At 46.8% G+C, this 16485-nt stretch overlaps 1 protein-coding gene across 1 annotated transcript in view; it reads left to right on the top strand.

Annotated features, from left to right (window-relative positions):
• Window positions 1-270: 270 nt before the first annotated feature.
• LOC102378958 overlaps window positions 271-16485 on the top strand; it is a 70314-nt gene continuing 54099 nt past the window's right edge. The window contains 3 exon segments of the mRNA XM_014521506.2: window positions 271-438; window positions 1533-1599; window positions 9664-9725. Of these exon segments, the coding sequence (XP_014376992.2) occupies window positions 364-438; window positions 1533-1599; window positions 9664-9725 (204 nt within the window). The 5' untranslated portion in view covers window positions 271-363.

Genomic DNA, 16485 nt, shown 5'->3' with positions numbered 1-16485 from the left:
GCTAAGCAGAACAGGGAAGGAGGGTTTGCGTCCTAGTCCCGCCCTCCCTCTCCTTTCTCCCGAGTTCCGCCGCCAACTAGAGGGCTCTGCAGAGGGGGAAGAAAAAAAAAGATGACACGTAGCCAATCGTAGCTGGCAGCGTTCGCTCTGCGCACGCTGATTGGCTGCTGCGCACAGAGTGAGGCGCATCTCCTCCAATCGGATCTGGGATCCGTCAGCGTGGGCGGGACTGGGCGCGCAGTTCAAATTAATATCCGGAAAGTGCAGGGGCAGGAGCTGGGCTGGGAGCAACCATTACGCACCGGTAGGCGGGGAGGGGGCGGAAGTGGCCCATAGGCGCAGGTGGGCGCTCGCCCCGGCCCAATGGACGACCTGGGGGAGCGGCTGCACCGTAGCGGCGCGCGCTTCGCTGACGCCTTAAACGGGATCGTCACGAAGGTGAGGAACCGGCGCGGCCGTTGGACGGGGGCTGCATCACTCCAGAGCGACCTGTGCGGGGGAAGGGGGCCCCGCGCGCGCCTGATGTCGTCACAGTAGGGAAGGGTAGTGATAGCGGGAGGGGCAGCCTGCCAGGGCCTGCTTGGGGCTCCCCACGTGCCTGACCCCTGCCTTGAAAGTAGCGTTGATGGTGATAGCCTGACATTTTTTCCCCCGTTCTTCAAAAACGTTTTTTTCAAAGGCCCAGATAATGTGAGGATGTAAATATGCAGGAAGTGAAACTCCCAAATCTCTGGTTAACCGCTTGAAGTAGCTGCATTTGCCCAACGTTTCTAAGCACCTACCCATGCTACTGAATGTGTTGGAAACATTTTCCAACGTTTCTAAAGACTTGCTGATCCCACTGAATTACTCGAGGTGCCAGAATCTGTGTGTAGGAAGCTCATTATAGGGAAACTGTAATCTTCTCTCTTCAGGGTTATTTTACAGACATAACTTTGTAGCAACAGGCAAGTTGTTCCACCTTCCTCTTTGTCGAGACGCAGTTAGTAATGAAGAGGAGATAAAAATTTGTGTTTCCCACACTTTTTAATCTATACTGTACTCAGAGAAAAAATCAACGTCTGATTTTTTTTTCAGGCCGTTGTGGAGATAATTATTTTCTCTTAAGACTGCTAGACCTCTTTGACTTGCATGTGGGATCAAACAGTAGCTTGTCTAATCCAATTCCCAGACAGAGGCCAGTACAAATTGCTAGAGGAAGGTGGGAGATAGCCTGTCAAAGAGGCAACTCTGAAATGTCATGTCCATCACGGGAGTTGATTTGTAATTGATACCCTGAAAGGGAAAGGTTTATATTCCTGCTTCAAAAAACGTTGGTTAGCTCATGTAATAGTGAAAATTATTTAAAGTGCTGCTAATGAAACAGCACACGCATGCCAGTTTTCATAGGGTTCAGTCTAAATCAAACTGATATGGGGTTCAGGTTTTGAAAATAATCTTCAAATGTATTTAAGAGCTTTACTGTTATATTTAATACATCTGTTCTTATTTTTAAAAATGTTTGGTTGTTGTTTTTTTTTTTATATATACAGTACAGTTATCCCTTTGAAGATGATGTACTTGTCTCTATGCAAACACTATCTTGCAATACACCTGATGGTAAGAATTTTAACTTTTACATATTTATTGTATTTTAGACCTGCTAAAGGATGAAAACTTACAAAATAGGGGTATACAATGTGTATATGAAGACTGTCCACCATGGCCTGCAAAAATTGCAGCATTTTCTGAAGTTTACCCATTGAAGTATGTAACCTTCACATATAAAATTATAAATCATCGAGACGCAAGGATTTTTGTGGGTTATATCTTTGATTGAACCCATATACAGTTGGGAGAGAAAGGGACAAGCTTTTGGCTGCCTGTATAGTAACTTTCCTCAACTATGTACCGTTAGTCAGATAAAAGACACAAGCTGCAACAAATCCTTGCCTCTTGCATTTTTCCTGGACCATCGTGGTTACATCACTCCAACATGAGAAAAATCTTTGGATTTGTGAATCTGTCTATGTAGCAATGAGTGTAAGGTAAAAGGAACTGATATTTTTGGTTTGAGATGTGTAGTTGGTTTGTTTGTTTGTTAGACAAAAAAGCAGTGTATTCTTGGGGTTTCAGATTAAAAGTAGTTAATACTTTAAGGATGTGTAAGAAACAAACCACATAATATGAAAGAAGAAGGAAAAGAAGTGAGAGAGGAAAATGAAGGGAAGGGAGTATCAAAGATAAAACCAGTGGTTCTCAACCTTTTTGGACTTGAGGCATCCCTTGGAAATTGTCAGCTCTTTACAGTGAGCTGCAAAAAGCTTATCTGACATCTCTCCCAACTGTGTCAGTTTAATTAATGACACCACCAAAAAGACCCTTTCTTCTCACATATTTTCTAAACTATTGTTGTTGGCCTTGTCCCTTGATATGAAGTTCTCAATCTTCCAGTAAATTGGGAAGTTATTAGTGAGTCTGTAGATGACTGAGGAGGCTGATTTGACATCCCCATGTTCGACTGCAAACGTGGCAAATAGATCCCAGTGATGTTGCATTATAGTTCTTTCCCTTTTGGCTCTCTCACGTATCCAACTCCATAATGAGAAGAGTTTGCTCAAAATGATCAGTGCCTTATCATACATGCATCATGGTGCCGTTGGGGACGATTCAATCCTCGAGTCTCCCAAATAGCGTATTTCTTTGAATCAGCCTTCAAGGTGTTCTTGAATTTTTCTTTTGCCTACCCCCAGAATGATGACTCTTGGTAAATTGGGAATATATAGGACCTATTTGCGAGCTGGATGTCAGGCATCCTTAGGCTATATCCTGTCCAAAGGAGCTGGTGCTTTTGTTCTTCTGTTCTTCCAGTTGATGTGGAGGATTTTCCAAAGACATTGCTGATGGTAATGTTCCAAAGATTTCAGGTGTTTCTGATATGTCATCCAAATTTCACACCCATACAACAGGATAGGGATGACAACCGCTTGGTAGATGAGAAGCTTGGTTTAGGTCCTGATGTCATGTTCATCAAAGGCAGTGCTGGCAGATTTGATTTGGTGTTGAATATCATTGTGTATGTTTATTTTTTGGGAAAGGTGGCTGCCCAGTTGGGGAAATGCTCAACATTCTCCAAGGATTGCCCTCTAATTGTAATATGTAGAAGAGCAGCTGGCAGATCTGGGGTGGCATAGTAAAGGATTTAGGTTTTTATGAAGTTGACAGTGAGTCCAAGCATTTCATATGTTTCACAGAAGCAATTAGGGGTGTACCAATAGAGATTTTGGGGGCTGATACTAATAACCATTATTTAAAGGAGGAATGTTGGCTGATACCAATCTAATTTCCGAGATAGTTCCTCCAGCTGTTAAGTCCAGTGTGGTGGAAGGGGAGTGGCATCAGGGGCAGATCAATGTCCCCCGCGGTGAGGGAGGGGTCAGGAGCTGCCCAGCCAGGGTGGCGGGGGGGCATAGGATGGAGGCACAGCTTGTAGGGTGGACGCAGCTCCTGCCGCTGCTTGCACCCTGGGAATGCCAAGGCCCAGGGGTGTGTGCCCCTGGATCCATGTAGTGCGGGTGGGCTGCAGCTGCGGGATGGAGCCGGAGCCAGGCGGGGCTTGTCTTGCCAGGGACTGGGCTCAGATTGGGCTCAGGCGACACTGGGAGGAGGCTGCAGCCACCCCAAATTTCTCTGCAGCTCTGCTCCCAGCCCTGCGCCACTTTCTTCCTCCCTCCCCTTCCGACTTACCAGCTGGAGGCAGCACAGGCATTTATTGGCCAAATTATTGGCACCATCAGGCCGATGTCAAATTGGTACCGATATAAAGAAAATTATCTGTATCGGATATCAGACCGATGTATCGGTGCTTCTCTAGAAACAATCAAAAGTGACCTGGAGCTCTCCAATAGAGTGGCCATACATGACGTAGTCATCAGCATATTGAAGATCAATAATGGAGAGGTTGGTTATCTTGGATGTTGAATGTGACTGGTTGATGTTAATCTTTCTTGACTCCAGTTCTAATAGTGAAGGGACCTGTTTCTGAGCCATTGTTCAAGACTGTTGCTGTTATGTTGTTGTGAGGAAGTCTGAGGATGGTAACAAATTTAGGAAAGCACCCAAGTCTCATCAGGATCTTCCATAGAGCCTCTCTACTGATTGAATAAAAGGCCGTTGTCAGGTGAATGAAGGCCATGTAAAGATTTGATGTTGCTCACAGCACTTTTGCAGCTGTCTAGCAACAAGATCATACCTATTTTAGCTCTGGATCATCTTGAAACCTCATTGGACTTGAATAGAACCTCCTTGGTGAGGAAAGTGAGTCTACTGAGGCAAATGGAGATGAGATTCTTCTGAGCTGTGGACAGAAGTGCACCATGATAGTTCAGCAATCCAATCCATCTTCTTTCTTGAATTTGGAAATGATTCTAGTATCTCTCAAGTTTCAGAGAATCTGTTCATGTTTCTAGATTTTCACAATAATGATGTGTAGTTTTTTAGGGAGCTTTTTTTTTTCTTTTCTACCTTGCTAATAAATTTCACCTGGTATTCTGTGAGGATCATATGCTTTCTTGTTCTTCATCTGCTTAATGGCTTTCGATGCCTCTTGATAAGTTGATGGATCTGCATGGTAGCATATCGTTGTGGAGTGGCTTCCATGGTATTGTCTTCAATATTAAAATATTAGTACAGGATCTCTTGGAAGTGCTCCCTCCACCATGTATTGATGGTGGCTCTGTCTTAAAAGAATGTTGTTCCATCCTTGGACATCAGAGGAGTGGCTCCTTGCATGCTTGACCCATAGATAGCTTTGGTTATGCTGAAGAAACTATGCATATTATAATTTTTGCTTGTCTTTTGCTTTGTCTTCCTACTACTTGTCCTTTTGCTCTCAAATTTTTCTCTGAGTCTCAGCTTTAATGTTGTGGTAAGTGTCTGGATTCTGTTTAGAAGTGATGCAAAGCCCTCCTTTTGTGTTAATGAGAGCTTGAATTTCCCTATCTAATGTTTCTTTTTGGATAATCCTAGAGATTCTTTACTTGCCTCACGGATACCTTTCTTGAGGCTCTCCCGGTCATCAGTGGTGTCAAAATCATCTGAGAGGCCAAAAAATTTCTCACTGAGGCACCACTGAAGATGAACGGCTTTAGCAGGATCATTCAAGCACTTGATATTGAACCTTTTTCTTAGCTGTTTCCTTTGTTTAGCTTGTTTTAGGGCAATATGAATGGACATAATAGGCCATGATAGACCAGCCAGTCATTTACTGTGGTCGTAGCTCTGGTGATATGGACTTTTTGATGGCCCTGTGCATTATGACATAGTCAGTCAAGTACCAGTATTTTGAGTAGGAGTGCATCCATGATGTCTTCCATTAGTTGCTTTGATAGAATAAGGAGTTTGTGGTTGATGAGATCATGTTCCAAACACTTGCTCAAGAGAAGAAGTCCACTTGAATTACCTTTCCTCATACCTTCTTTTCACAGAATCATAGAAAATTATAGTTGGAAGGGACCTCAGGAGGTCATCTAGTCCAACCCCCTGCTCAAAGCAGGACCAGCCCCAACTAGATCATCCCAGCCAAGGGTTTGTCTAGCCGGATCTTAAAAACTTCCAAGGATGAAGATTCCATCACCTCCCTGGGTAACCTGTTCCAGTTCTTTACTACCCCCCAGTGAGAAAATTCTTCCTAATAGCTAACCTAAAGTTCACTTGCTCCAACTTAAGGCCATTGTTCCTTGTTCTGTCATCTGCCACAAATGAGAACAGTCTAGGTCCATCCTCTTTCGAACCTCTCTTTAGGTAGTTTAAAGGTTGCAATTGAAACCCCTCTCAATCTTCTTTTCTCTAGACTAAATACGCCCAGTTCCTTCAGCCTCTCCTCATAAGTCATGTGCCCTAGCCCCTTCACCACTTCAATTGCCCTCCGCTGGACTCTCTCCAATTTGTCCACATCCTTTCTGTAGTAGGGGACCCAAAACTGAACACAGTACTCCAGATGTGGCCTCACTAGTGCTGAATAGAGGGGAGTAATCACTTCCCTTGCCCTGCTGGCAACACTCCTACCAGTGCAGCCCAGTACAGTGTTAGCCTTTTTGGGAATAAGGGTGCACTGTTGGTTCATTCAGCTTATTGTCCACTATAACCCCCAGTTCCTTTTTTGCAGAGCTGCTGCTCAACTGGTTGCTCCCCAGCCTGTACTGGTGCATGGGATTGTTCCATCCTAAGTGCAGGACTTCGCACTTGTCCTTGTTAAACCTCATGAGATTCCTTTTAGCCCAATGCTCCAATTTGTCTAGGTCACTCTGAATCCTAGCTCTACCCTCCAGCATATCAACTACTCCCCCCAGCTTCGTATCATCTGCAGACTTGCTGAGGGTGTACTCTATGCCATCTTCCAGATCATTGATGAAGACATTGAACTAAACCAGCCCCGGGACCGACCTCTGGGGCACTCCACTTGATACTGGCTGCCAACTAGACATCAAGCCATTAATTACTACCCTCTGAGACCAATGCTCCAGCAAGTTTTCTGTCCACCTTACAGTCCATTCATCCAACCCATACTTCCTTAGCTTGCCTGCGAGAATGTTGTGGGAGACCGTACCAAAAGCCTTGCTAAAATCAAGGCACACCACATCCACTTGTCTCCTCGCATCCACAGAACCCGTCTTCTCGTCATAGAAGATAATCAGGTTGGTCAACATGACTTGCCCTTAGTGACTCCATGCTGACTGTTTCTAATCACCTTCTCCTTCAAGTGTTTAGTAATGGATTCCTTGAGGATCTGCTCCATGATTTTTCCAGGGACTGAGGTGAAGCTGACTGGTCTGTAGTTCCCTCAATCCTCCTTTTTCCCCTTCCTTAAACATGGGCACTATGCTTGCCCTTTTCCAATCATCCAGGACCACTCAATCACCATGAGTTTTCAAAGATGATGGCCAGCGGCTCTGCAATCATGTCAGCCAGCCAGCTCCCTCAGCAGGTGAAGACTGAGGTAAAAAAGGCACTGAGCATTTAAGCGTTTTCTGTGTCCTTTGTCACTAGGTTGCCTCCCCCATTCAGTAAGGGGTATACACTTTCCCTGATCCTTCTCTTGCTACCAAGAGCGTCCAGATAGCATCAACATGCATCTAAAGACCCTTTAAACTGAACAACAGACAACATGCAACAGCTAACAGTGCATATGCCCTTTTTGTTACCCTTCACATCACTTGCTAGCTGCAACTCCAATTGCACTTTGGAATTCCTGACTTCATCCCTGGCTGTCCGAGCAGTTCTGTTATACTCCTCCCTAGTTGTTTGTCCAAGTTTCCACTTCTTAGAAGTTTCCTTTTTGTGATTCAGCTCACTGAATAGTTCCCTGCTAAGCCAAGCTGGTCTTCTGCCATACTTCCTAGTTTTTCTGCATGTCGGGATGATTTGTTCCTGCACTCTCAATAAGGCTTCTTTAAAATGCAGTCAGCTTTGACTTCTGCTTTTCTGAAGTCAAGGGTCCTCACTCTGCTGCTCTCTTTTCTTCCTTTTGTCAGGATCCTGAACTCAATCATCTCATGGTCACTGCTGCCCAAGTTGCCATCCACTTCTACATTCCCCGCAAATTCTTCCCTGCCTGTGGGCAGTAGGTCATGAAGAGCATGCCCCCTAGTTGGCCGCTCCAGCACTTGTACCAGGAAGGTGTCCCCAGTACTCTCCAAAACTTTCCTGGATTGCCATTTCACTGCTGTATGTCAGAGTGATTGAAGTCCACCATGAGAGTCAGGTCCTGTGACTGGGAAACTTCTGTTTGAAGAAAGCCTCATCCACCACTTCCTCTTGGTCTGGTGGTCTATAGCAGATCCCCCTCCACAGCATCTTGTTGCTCTCCCCTCTGTCCCTAACCCAGAGACTTCCAATAGGCCTATATTCAGTTTCATACTGGAGCTTTCCCTTGACTGGAAGGATTGAAGAGAACACCACCTGAGCGCCCGTACCTGCCACCCTTGCACCGAGTGCCCTGTAGTTACTTTTGATGTGCTCAGGGTCTCCCCTGGCAGTATCATTAGTGCCCACATGGATGAGTAGCATGGGGTAGTTCTCAGAGGGCCTGTTGAGTCTCCGTAATACCTCCATGAAATCTTGGATCTGGGTTCTGGGCAAGCAGCAGACTTCCTGAGACAAAAGGAACACTTTCTAAGAGTTCCTTTCCATATGTCTTAGTCCTGGCCCAAACTAACATTGAAATGATAAGAAGAATTATATTATCTTATTTGGGGACAGATGACAGGTTTTGGTCAAGTTTAGAAATATAATTCTTCTTTTGTTTTTGTTTTTATCTGTATCGGGTCAGGGCATATGCACTGTTAGCTGTTGCATGTTGTCTGTTGTTCAGTTTAAAGGGTCTTTAGATGCATGTTGATGCTATCTGGATGCTCTGGCATTTGAGTAACAATCCTGATCTTGAAAGTAAAACCAACACCATAGATGTGTTTGGTGTTTTTTGGATTTTGGAAAGGGACTGTGTGTGTGTGTGTGTGTGTGTGTGTTCATAGGGTGAGTCCTGCACCCATACCTCCCCTTGTACTACCATACATGCAGACCCCCATACCCTCCCACATATCCACACATACACCCATGTGCTCCCTCACTCCACCCCCAATCCTATGCGCCCCCTACAAACCTATACCCATCCCTCCCATGCCCCCCCCGCAATAGTCTGAACCTGTTCAGCCTCAGCAAGAGGAGGCTGAGGGGGGACCTGGTAGCTGCCTACAAACTCATCAGGGGAGATCAACAACAAATAGGTAGAGCCCTTTTCTCCCCAGCACCACCTGGGGTGATGAGGAACAGTGATGATAAACTGATGGAGAATAGGTTTAAGTTGGAGATCAGAAGGCAATATTTTACAGTTAGGGTGGCCAAAATCTGGAACCAGCTTCCCAGGGAAGTGGGTCTCACCCGTACCTTGGGCAAATTCAAGAGGAGGTTGGACGATCACCTGTCTGGGGTCTTGTGAACCCAGCATTCATTCCTGCCTGTGGCAGCGGGTCCAGAGAGATGGATCTGCTAGGTCCCTCACTCAGGCTAGATGATCTGTTCAGGTCCCTCCTGACCCTAGCTACTATGATACTATGAATATACAAGAGTAAGACTTCATTTTAAGCTATTATGCAATCACCTCTGTACACTACACAAATGCATGTAAATCAGGATAAAAATATTTTTTGAAATCAAATTTAATTAATGTTGTAGATGTTCGCTTTTTAGAATATAATTTGGTATTTTTCTGGTTCGGAGATGGCAAAACCTCTTGCTGAAAGGAGTACTTCTGGGGGGCAAGGGAAGGGACTTCTTGTGGCAAAGGTCAGGGTTAGGGGGCAGGACTTCTGGTCAAAAGATGACAACTGGGGGACAGGGCACCTGTCAAGGGGCAGGGCTACCCTTGCGTCCCTTGGCACCATGGCAAAACTCAGTAAGCAGCCCTCCGCCCAAAATAATTGCCCACCCTGGCCTACATCCATTCCCCTAGATCTGGGGGCGAGCGGTTGCTGGCTAACACAAAGCTTAATTGTCCTCTAGAGTGTGTAGTTCATTTCCCGGCTATCAATTCTCCCTAAACATTTAATGAGTAGGGAAGGTATCTAACATGGAATGACACTGTTAGGAATATATCATATCTATTAACTTTTCCTTAAATATTTCTAGGACCGAGGAGTTGGGAGGACATATCACAAAATTACCTGAAAAGGAGGAGAAAATTACTCAAGGTATCAGTTTACTTGTGACTGTATGTTATGAATCATCGTATTCTAATCTTGTTATTTCCACAAATGTGGAAGATTTAGGTCACTATTAATTGGAGAACTATTTCCTAAATAAATGGGTTTTTTTGGCTTCTGGAGTAATTAGATACTTTGAAATGAGAGGTGTGTTTTTGTTTTTTTGTTTTCTGTTCATCATATACCATGGCTAGCGTTTTGGAAAATATGGGAGCAGGAGAGAAGGTATGGGGCAGGAGTTAATGATAATTTTGGACATCATTGGGATATTGGCTTGTGTATGTGTACATATGCATATCCACACAGGATATGTATTGGAATAGAAGAAAGTAGGAGTGAAAGGGTCCTCATGAGGTTATCTTGGGGAGGGGGCAAAGCCTAGCCCATGCACTAGATTGGGCCCATGACAGATTCCATTTCCCAGCAGCCCCTGCCCACATTGCTGCAGCTTATTTCCCTGGAGACCCCACTACTGGGGTCTCCATGGAAGCCAGCTGCAGCAATGTGGGCAGAGTCTGCTGGGAAATGGAGTCCAGCCATTGGCCAGATCTGCTATTTTGCCTACCCCTGGGTTATCTAGTGCAGCTCCCTACTCAAGGCAGGATTATCCCAGACTAAAACCATTCCAGCCAAGTTTGGGTCTAACCTGCTCTTGAAAACTTCTAAGGATGGAGATCCCATCAATTTTTTAGGTACCCTGTTCCAAAGCTTGGCCAACCTCAAAGTCAAAGAGTTCTTCCCGATATCCAGCCTAAATTTTCTCTGTTGCAAGCTGAGGCCAATGCTACTAGTCCTGTTTCCTATGGCCACAGAAAAAGCCCATCTTTACCTGTCTATAATTGTCATTCAGGTATTTGAAGGCTGTTATCAAGTCTCCCCTCAGTCTTCTCTTCTCCAGACAATAACCCTAGCTCTTTCAACCTGTCTTTCAAAAACGATTCTTCACAGGCTCTGCTCTAGACCTTTTTAATCTGCTCTAGACCTTTTTAATCCTTGAAGTGTAGGCCCCAAAAGTGAACATAATGCTCCAGGTTAGGTCTCTCTAATGCTGAATAAGAGTGGAAGAATCATTTCTTTTCATTTACAGGTAGCACTTCTTTTCATTCATCCTAGTATGCCACTGGCCTTACTTATAACAAGAGTATGCTCTTGGTGCATATATAGCTTTTGGTGCACTGTAGCCCTCCAGGTCTTTCTCTGCATTGCTGCTGCAGCCTAGCCAGTTATTCCTCAGTCTGTATTTGTATATTCAATTATTCCATCCCAATTTCAGGATTTTGCATTTCTTGTTGAATTTCATCTGATTTTGGACCATTTTTCCTGTCTATTCAGGTCGCTCTATATCCTAGCCCTACCCTCCAGAGTGTCTGCAACTCCGCCCAAATTTGGTGTCATCTACAAATTTGCAAAGCATGCACTTAGTCCCATTGTCCATATCATTAATGAAGAAGTTGAACAATACTGGACCCAGGCAGGACTCCTGGAGAACCCCACTTGATACCTCATACCAGCTAGACATTGAGCCATTAATGATACATTGAGCCTGTGATGAACATGACAATCGAACCAGTTATGTATCCACCTTACAGTACTTTCATTCAGTCTGTATTTCCTTACCTGGCTAACAAGAATGTCATGGAATACAATGTAAAAAGCAAGATGATCACATCCCCAGCTCTTCCCCCAGAAAGAATCAGGTTGGTCAGGAATGACTTGTTCTTGGTGAATCCACAGTGCCAGTTCCTGATCTCCTTGTCCTCCTCTAGGTGCTTCAAAATAGGTTCCAGGAGGACCTGGTCCGTGATCTTTCTTGGTATCGAGGTCAGAATGACTGGACTGTAATTCCTTGAAACTTCCTCCTTCCCTTTCTTAAAGATGGGCACTAGAGTGGCCCTTTCCCCTTTCAGCGCCATATTGTATTGGCACTGATAAAAGGAAAATTAACATTATTGGCTATTGCCTTTTTTGGCCAGTGTAGCCGATAACGTACCAATAAAAATGCCTTCTGGCTGGGGCTTCTGGACACTGTGTGCATGCGTACGGCCACAGCATGCACACGGGCAGAAGCACAGCCAGGCAGTATGGAGAGCAGTGCCATTCAGGTAAGTCTGTACACGGGCAGGGGGGAGGGAAGGGGCCATAGGCGGGGCAGATCCAGACCCTTATGGTGAGGGAGGGCGTGGGGCAGGGGTTGGGTTAGGGTGTGGCCCAGCCAGGGCAGGGAATGGTACCCCAGGGCCAGGGCAGAGAGCGAGATAGAAGCACAGCCGGTTCATCCATGGGACGTAGCGGGGAGCAGGGTTTGGCTCCCCACCACTGTGCGGTGGCACCCGTGGGGGAGCTTGTGCCCCCCTAGATTTGTTCGTGGAGGCAGGCTGCCTGCTGTGTGCTCAGGGCTCTCCGCCCTGCTGCCTTTTTTTTTCACAGGAGCCCTGCGCCAGCCGTACATCCCCTGCCCGCCTGGCGACGGTGGGGGCAACAAGTTGTGCCTTTTGCTGCCAGATGTGCAGGGGACACAGCACGGCCAGTGCATGGCTCCCGGGGCAAAACAAAGTGAAAAGGCGAAAATAGTTTTGCAGTGGCAGTGTGTCAAATTGAGATGACTTTCTCCATCATTAGGGTTGTGGGCATGTTATTTGTTCTTTTCCCTCTGAGCATTTAAGTGTTCCAGATGAACATTTCTTTTGTAGTACTTTTTTTACTGCAAGGGTGTTGAACTCATCTGGCCTTCTAGGCTTGGATGAGAGAAGCTGGCTGATCTGTGGGCTGGACCAGGACTGACCCCCCCGTGCATATAACCTGGGAGCTAGACCACTCGTGCCACACGCACTGCCAGGTCCAGCCTGTGAGCTCTGTGCCGGCCCCCTGTGGTGCATACATAACCAGCCCCTGTGCTGCACACAGAGCTGGACCGCGCCCTCCATGCAACACAGGAGGCCTTTAAGGGGCACACACTATAAGCAGTGCCACACAGGTGCTGCCTTGTCTCTGATTATGGCACAACCCAATCTAGGTCATCCCAGGAGCCATCATGCTGTTCTAGTCTGGCAGCATACATTGCATGCCCTGCATTGATCCCCTGTGCTGCATGCAGGATGCATGGCACTGGGTGCAGCCTGTGGTGCCCCATGCAACGTAGGGCCAGGGCCAGTACATTGGGTTGCTGCAATGACCCATGGGGCTGTGGGCCTGATAACATGGATATGGCCTGTGGGCCTCATGTTTGTCACCTTTGTTTTACACAAGGTTGCTGGTGTGCATGCTGGCACTGAATATGTTTAAGGTTGGGAATGAACAATTTTTCCTTGTCGCGTATAAATAATCATGTAAACATAGGGGTGGACAAAGTATGGCCCACGGCCAGATAAAGCCAGCCAATTGACTGCATCTGGCTCATGGGTGGGTGCTCGTCAATTAAGTGGATCTAGCCTGTAGCTGCCCCCACAGCACTCTGCATGGGGATAAGCCCCACCTGGGGCAGCCCACAGCCACTGGACACTCCCAGTCCTAGCCAGCGTTCACAGCTTCCTGGTGGGGTTGCTTCTAGTGCAACTGCCTGGGTACTGCTCTGCTCCCCCTGCCTCCAGCATTTCCTTCTCCTGCCCTTGCTGCACTGCTTCGGGGGCAGGGGCAGGGGGGCAAGCCAACAGTTGCAGCCAGATGGCTCCTACCCCAGTGTGTGGGACTCTAGTTCCAGCTTTTAGCTGCCTTTCACTCCGGCCACCTGGCACAATGACCAGCCACCTGTGGGCTGCTGAGTTGTTGGAAGGCAGCCAGGAGCTGGAGCCCTGTATGCTGGGGCAGGGACTGCCCAGCTGTAGCTCCCTACCCCCCTGCCCAGAGCAGCACAGCAAGGACAGGAGGAAGAGGAGGAGGAGCTGCTGGAGGCTGGGAGAGCCAAGCAGTTCCTGGGTAGCTGCAGCCACACCAGGAGCAACCCCCGGGAAAGTTGTGCATGCTTGCTGGGGCTGGATCGATGCAGATGGAAACACAGTGCCTAGGTGGGAGTGGGTGGGGCTTGGCCCCATGTGGGTGCTGTGGGGGCAGCAGCAGGCTGGATGGGATGTGGGGTGGATCATACAGGTACATGCACCACCCAGGCAAGCTCTGCTGCATCTGCCCCCTGCCCCCTCACCGTCGATTCCCTAGACTTAGCGTGCAGGCAGCCTTCCACACGTGCAGGCCCCCCTCCCCACCCTCACACACACATTTTACAATAGTAAGACCATATTGAGCTATTATGCAATCACCTCTATATACACTATTCAAAAGACCAAATCAGGGGGGAATTTTTTTAATAAAATTAAAATATATTACAGTAGATGTTTGATTTCTAGTATATGATTTGTTTTTTATCTATAATTTGTTAAAATGATATCTTCTGCAAGATTTTACATGTGTAGCCCTCGAAAGCTCACGAAAACTTGTTAAAGGGCCTTTCAGCCAAAATAATTGTCCACCCCTGTGTTAACATATCAAGTATTTATCAGTTGCTATCAAAATTGAATATGTAATATACTTGGTGTACAAATCGCATACCAGCATTCATTGTAGTTGAAATAAACACCCTCAAACAGCCCGTCTTGGGCACTAACATCTAAATCCAGCATCTACAAACATAAAATATCGACATCATTAAAAATGGTGGCATGTGTTCTTTACAGTCCTGCCCCAAAAGCACTCACAGCAAAAACATGCTAAGCTGATTCTTAGTCTTAAAGCTTATCAATAATTGTAAGAAATCCCTGCTGCCTATACACATCCTTGGTGTTGGGTGGAGGGGGTGCTTTCAATTAGAGTGGTTCCCAGAGAGTAATTAAAACACCTCACTGTCACATGTATTAAGCCCCCACAGGTTTAAAGATGGCTGTGGGATGCTTTATCTAAATTTCATTCAACAAGGTTTAGGTAAAGTGCCCCAGCGGCCATGTTTAAACTCATGGGGTCTTATGCACGTGATGATGAGACTACGCTGAAGTGTTCTAATTGGGATGTGGAACAGATTTGATTAATCAAGTCTGCTCTGACACATTCTTATTAGAAGGTGAACCAGCATGTGTATAGATGCCCTCCAGTTTCAGGTTTCCCCTAGATGCTCTTTCAAAAAACTGGGCCGTGTGGCCTTGAAGGTCAACAAATAAGTACTGTTTTGAACTTGGCAGGATGATGGGTTAGACTAACCTTATTCTAGAGCAGGGGCAAGCAAAATGTGACCCACATGCCAGATTCACCCCTTCAAGCACTTTCATCCAGCTCTTCTGCCTGTGAGGGTGGGAGTGAGGCGCCTACATCTGCCCCCAACATGCCGTATTGTGTCTTGCTCCGACTCATGGGTGGAAGAGCCAGCCTTGCTAGCGCTTGGTGGGGTTGCTGCTGCAGGCTTCCCCAGCGTCCCGTTCCCTCAAGGCAGTAGGTAGGGAAGGCGGGGCAGAGCTGCAGCTGGGCAGGGGTACGGAGTGTGGGACTGGGGCTGGTGGCAGTGCGGAGGTCGCTGGGCAGGGTGTGCGTATAAGGGAGGGTGGGGGGTATGGGGATCCCTTCTACGCTCCCCCCCACATGGCATGCAGCCCTGGCAGGCAGCGGGGGCAGTGCTTGGCACTGGTGTCTGGCTCCAGCCAGCACTGCACATTGTGGCGAGGAGCTCAGCCCCTGCCAAGTCATCTGTATCACGGGCGCTCCCCGTACTTATGTGGCACAGTAGGGAAGCCCCAGGCACAAGCCAGTTGGGGTGGGGAAGACAGCTGGCTCCAGCGCCTGGGGTTTCCCTCTTGTGCTGCATGAATGCAGGGAGCACTGGCAACACAGATGGCCTGGCAGAGGGCTGTGCTCCTTGCTGCAATGTGCAGCTCCAGCTGGAGCCAGGCACCAGCACCCCTACCTGCTGCTGCACCATGGGGAAAGTGTATGGGGTGGTCCCCACACCCCTCCCACCCCACAAATCGCACACAGTGTTGCCTGCATTGACTGCAAGAGAGGACAGTGTTCCAGAGCCACATACCCACACCCAATAAACACCACAATCCTCAAACATACCCTATGCCTGCCACACACAGTTACACTACCTCACAAATTACTCCCACAGCCTACTACACACCCACCCAGCCATACCCCCTTACACAATATATGACTAAAATTTCATTTTTAAGTTATTATGCAATCGCCTCTATATACAGTACACAAACACAAATCATGACAAATATTTTTTGTAATAAAATTAGAATATGTTATAGTAGGTGTTTGACTCTTAGTGTATGATTTGTTTTTTTCTGGTTCTAATATGGCAACTCCCCTCCCCCCCAAAGGAGTATTACTGGGAGGCAAGGGGAGGGACTTCCGGTGGCAAAGGTCAGGGAAGATGGCGACCAGGGGTGGAGCAACCTTCAAAGGGTGGGGCTACCCATGTGGCCCTCGACAGCTCACTATATCTCATTAAGCCGCCCTCCACCTGAAATAATTGCCCGCCCCTGCTCTAGAGCATCCCTAAGGAGAGTATTGTCATTAACTGGATAGATACAAAGTTACGTTATAGCTTGTGTTTGCTGATTTACCACAACAGTACCAAGGCTTGAGTAAACAAGGTGGAAACAAGATGATGCCAGTATAGTCATTGCCTTGTAGATTAAAATAACAACATAAATCTCATCCATAGCCATGGAGAATTGAAGGAGATAGGTGCCTTACAGCATTGAAATAAGTAAGTGGTTTAGTCAAAATAACTTGCAGTTCTAACTTCTGACTCTGCTTTCTG

This window comes from Alligator sinensis, unplaced genomic scaffold (assembly GCF_000455745.1).
Source record: "Alligator sinensis unplaced genomic scaffold, ASM45574v1 scaffold1131_1, whole genome shotgun sequence".
Taxonomy (NCBI): Eukaryota; Metazoa; Chordata; order Crocodylia; family Alligatoridae; genus Alligator; species Alligator sinensis.
The sequence above is the reverse complement of the archived record's forward strand: the minus strand, read 5'-3'. Positions and strand labels throughout refer to the sequence as shown.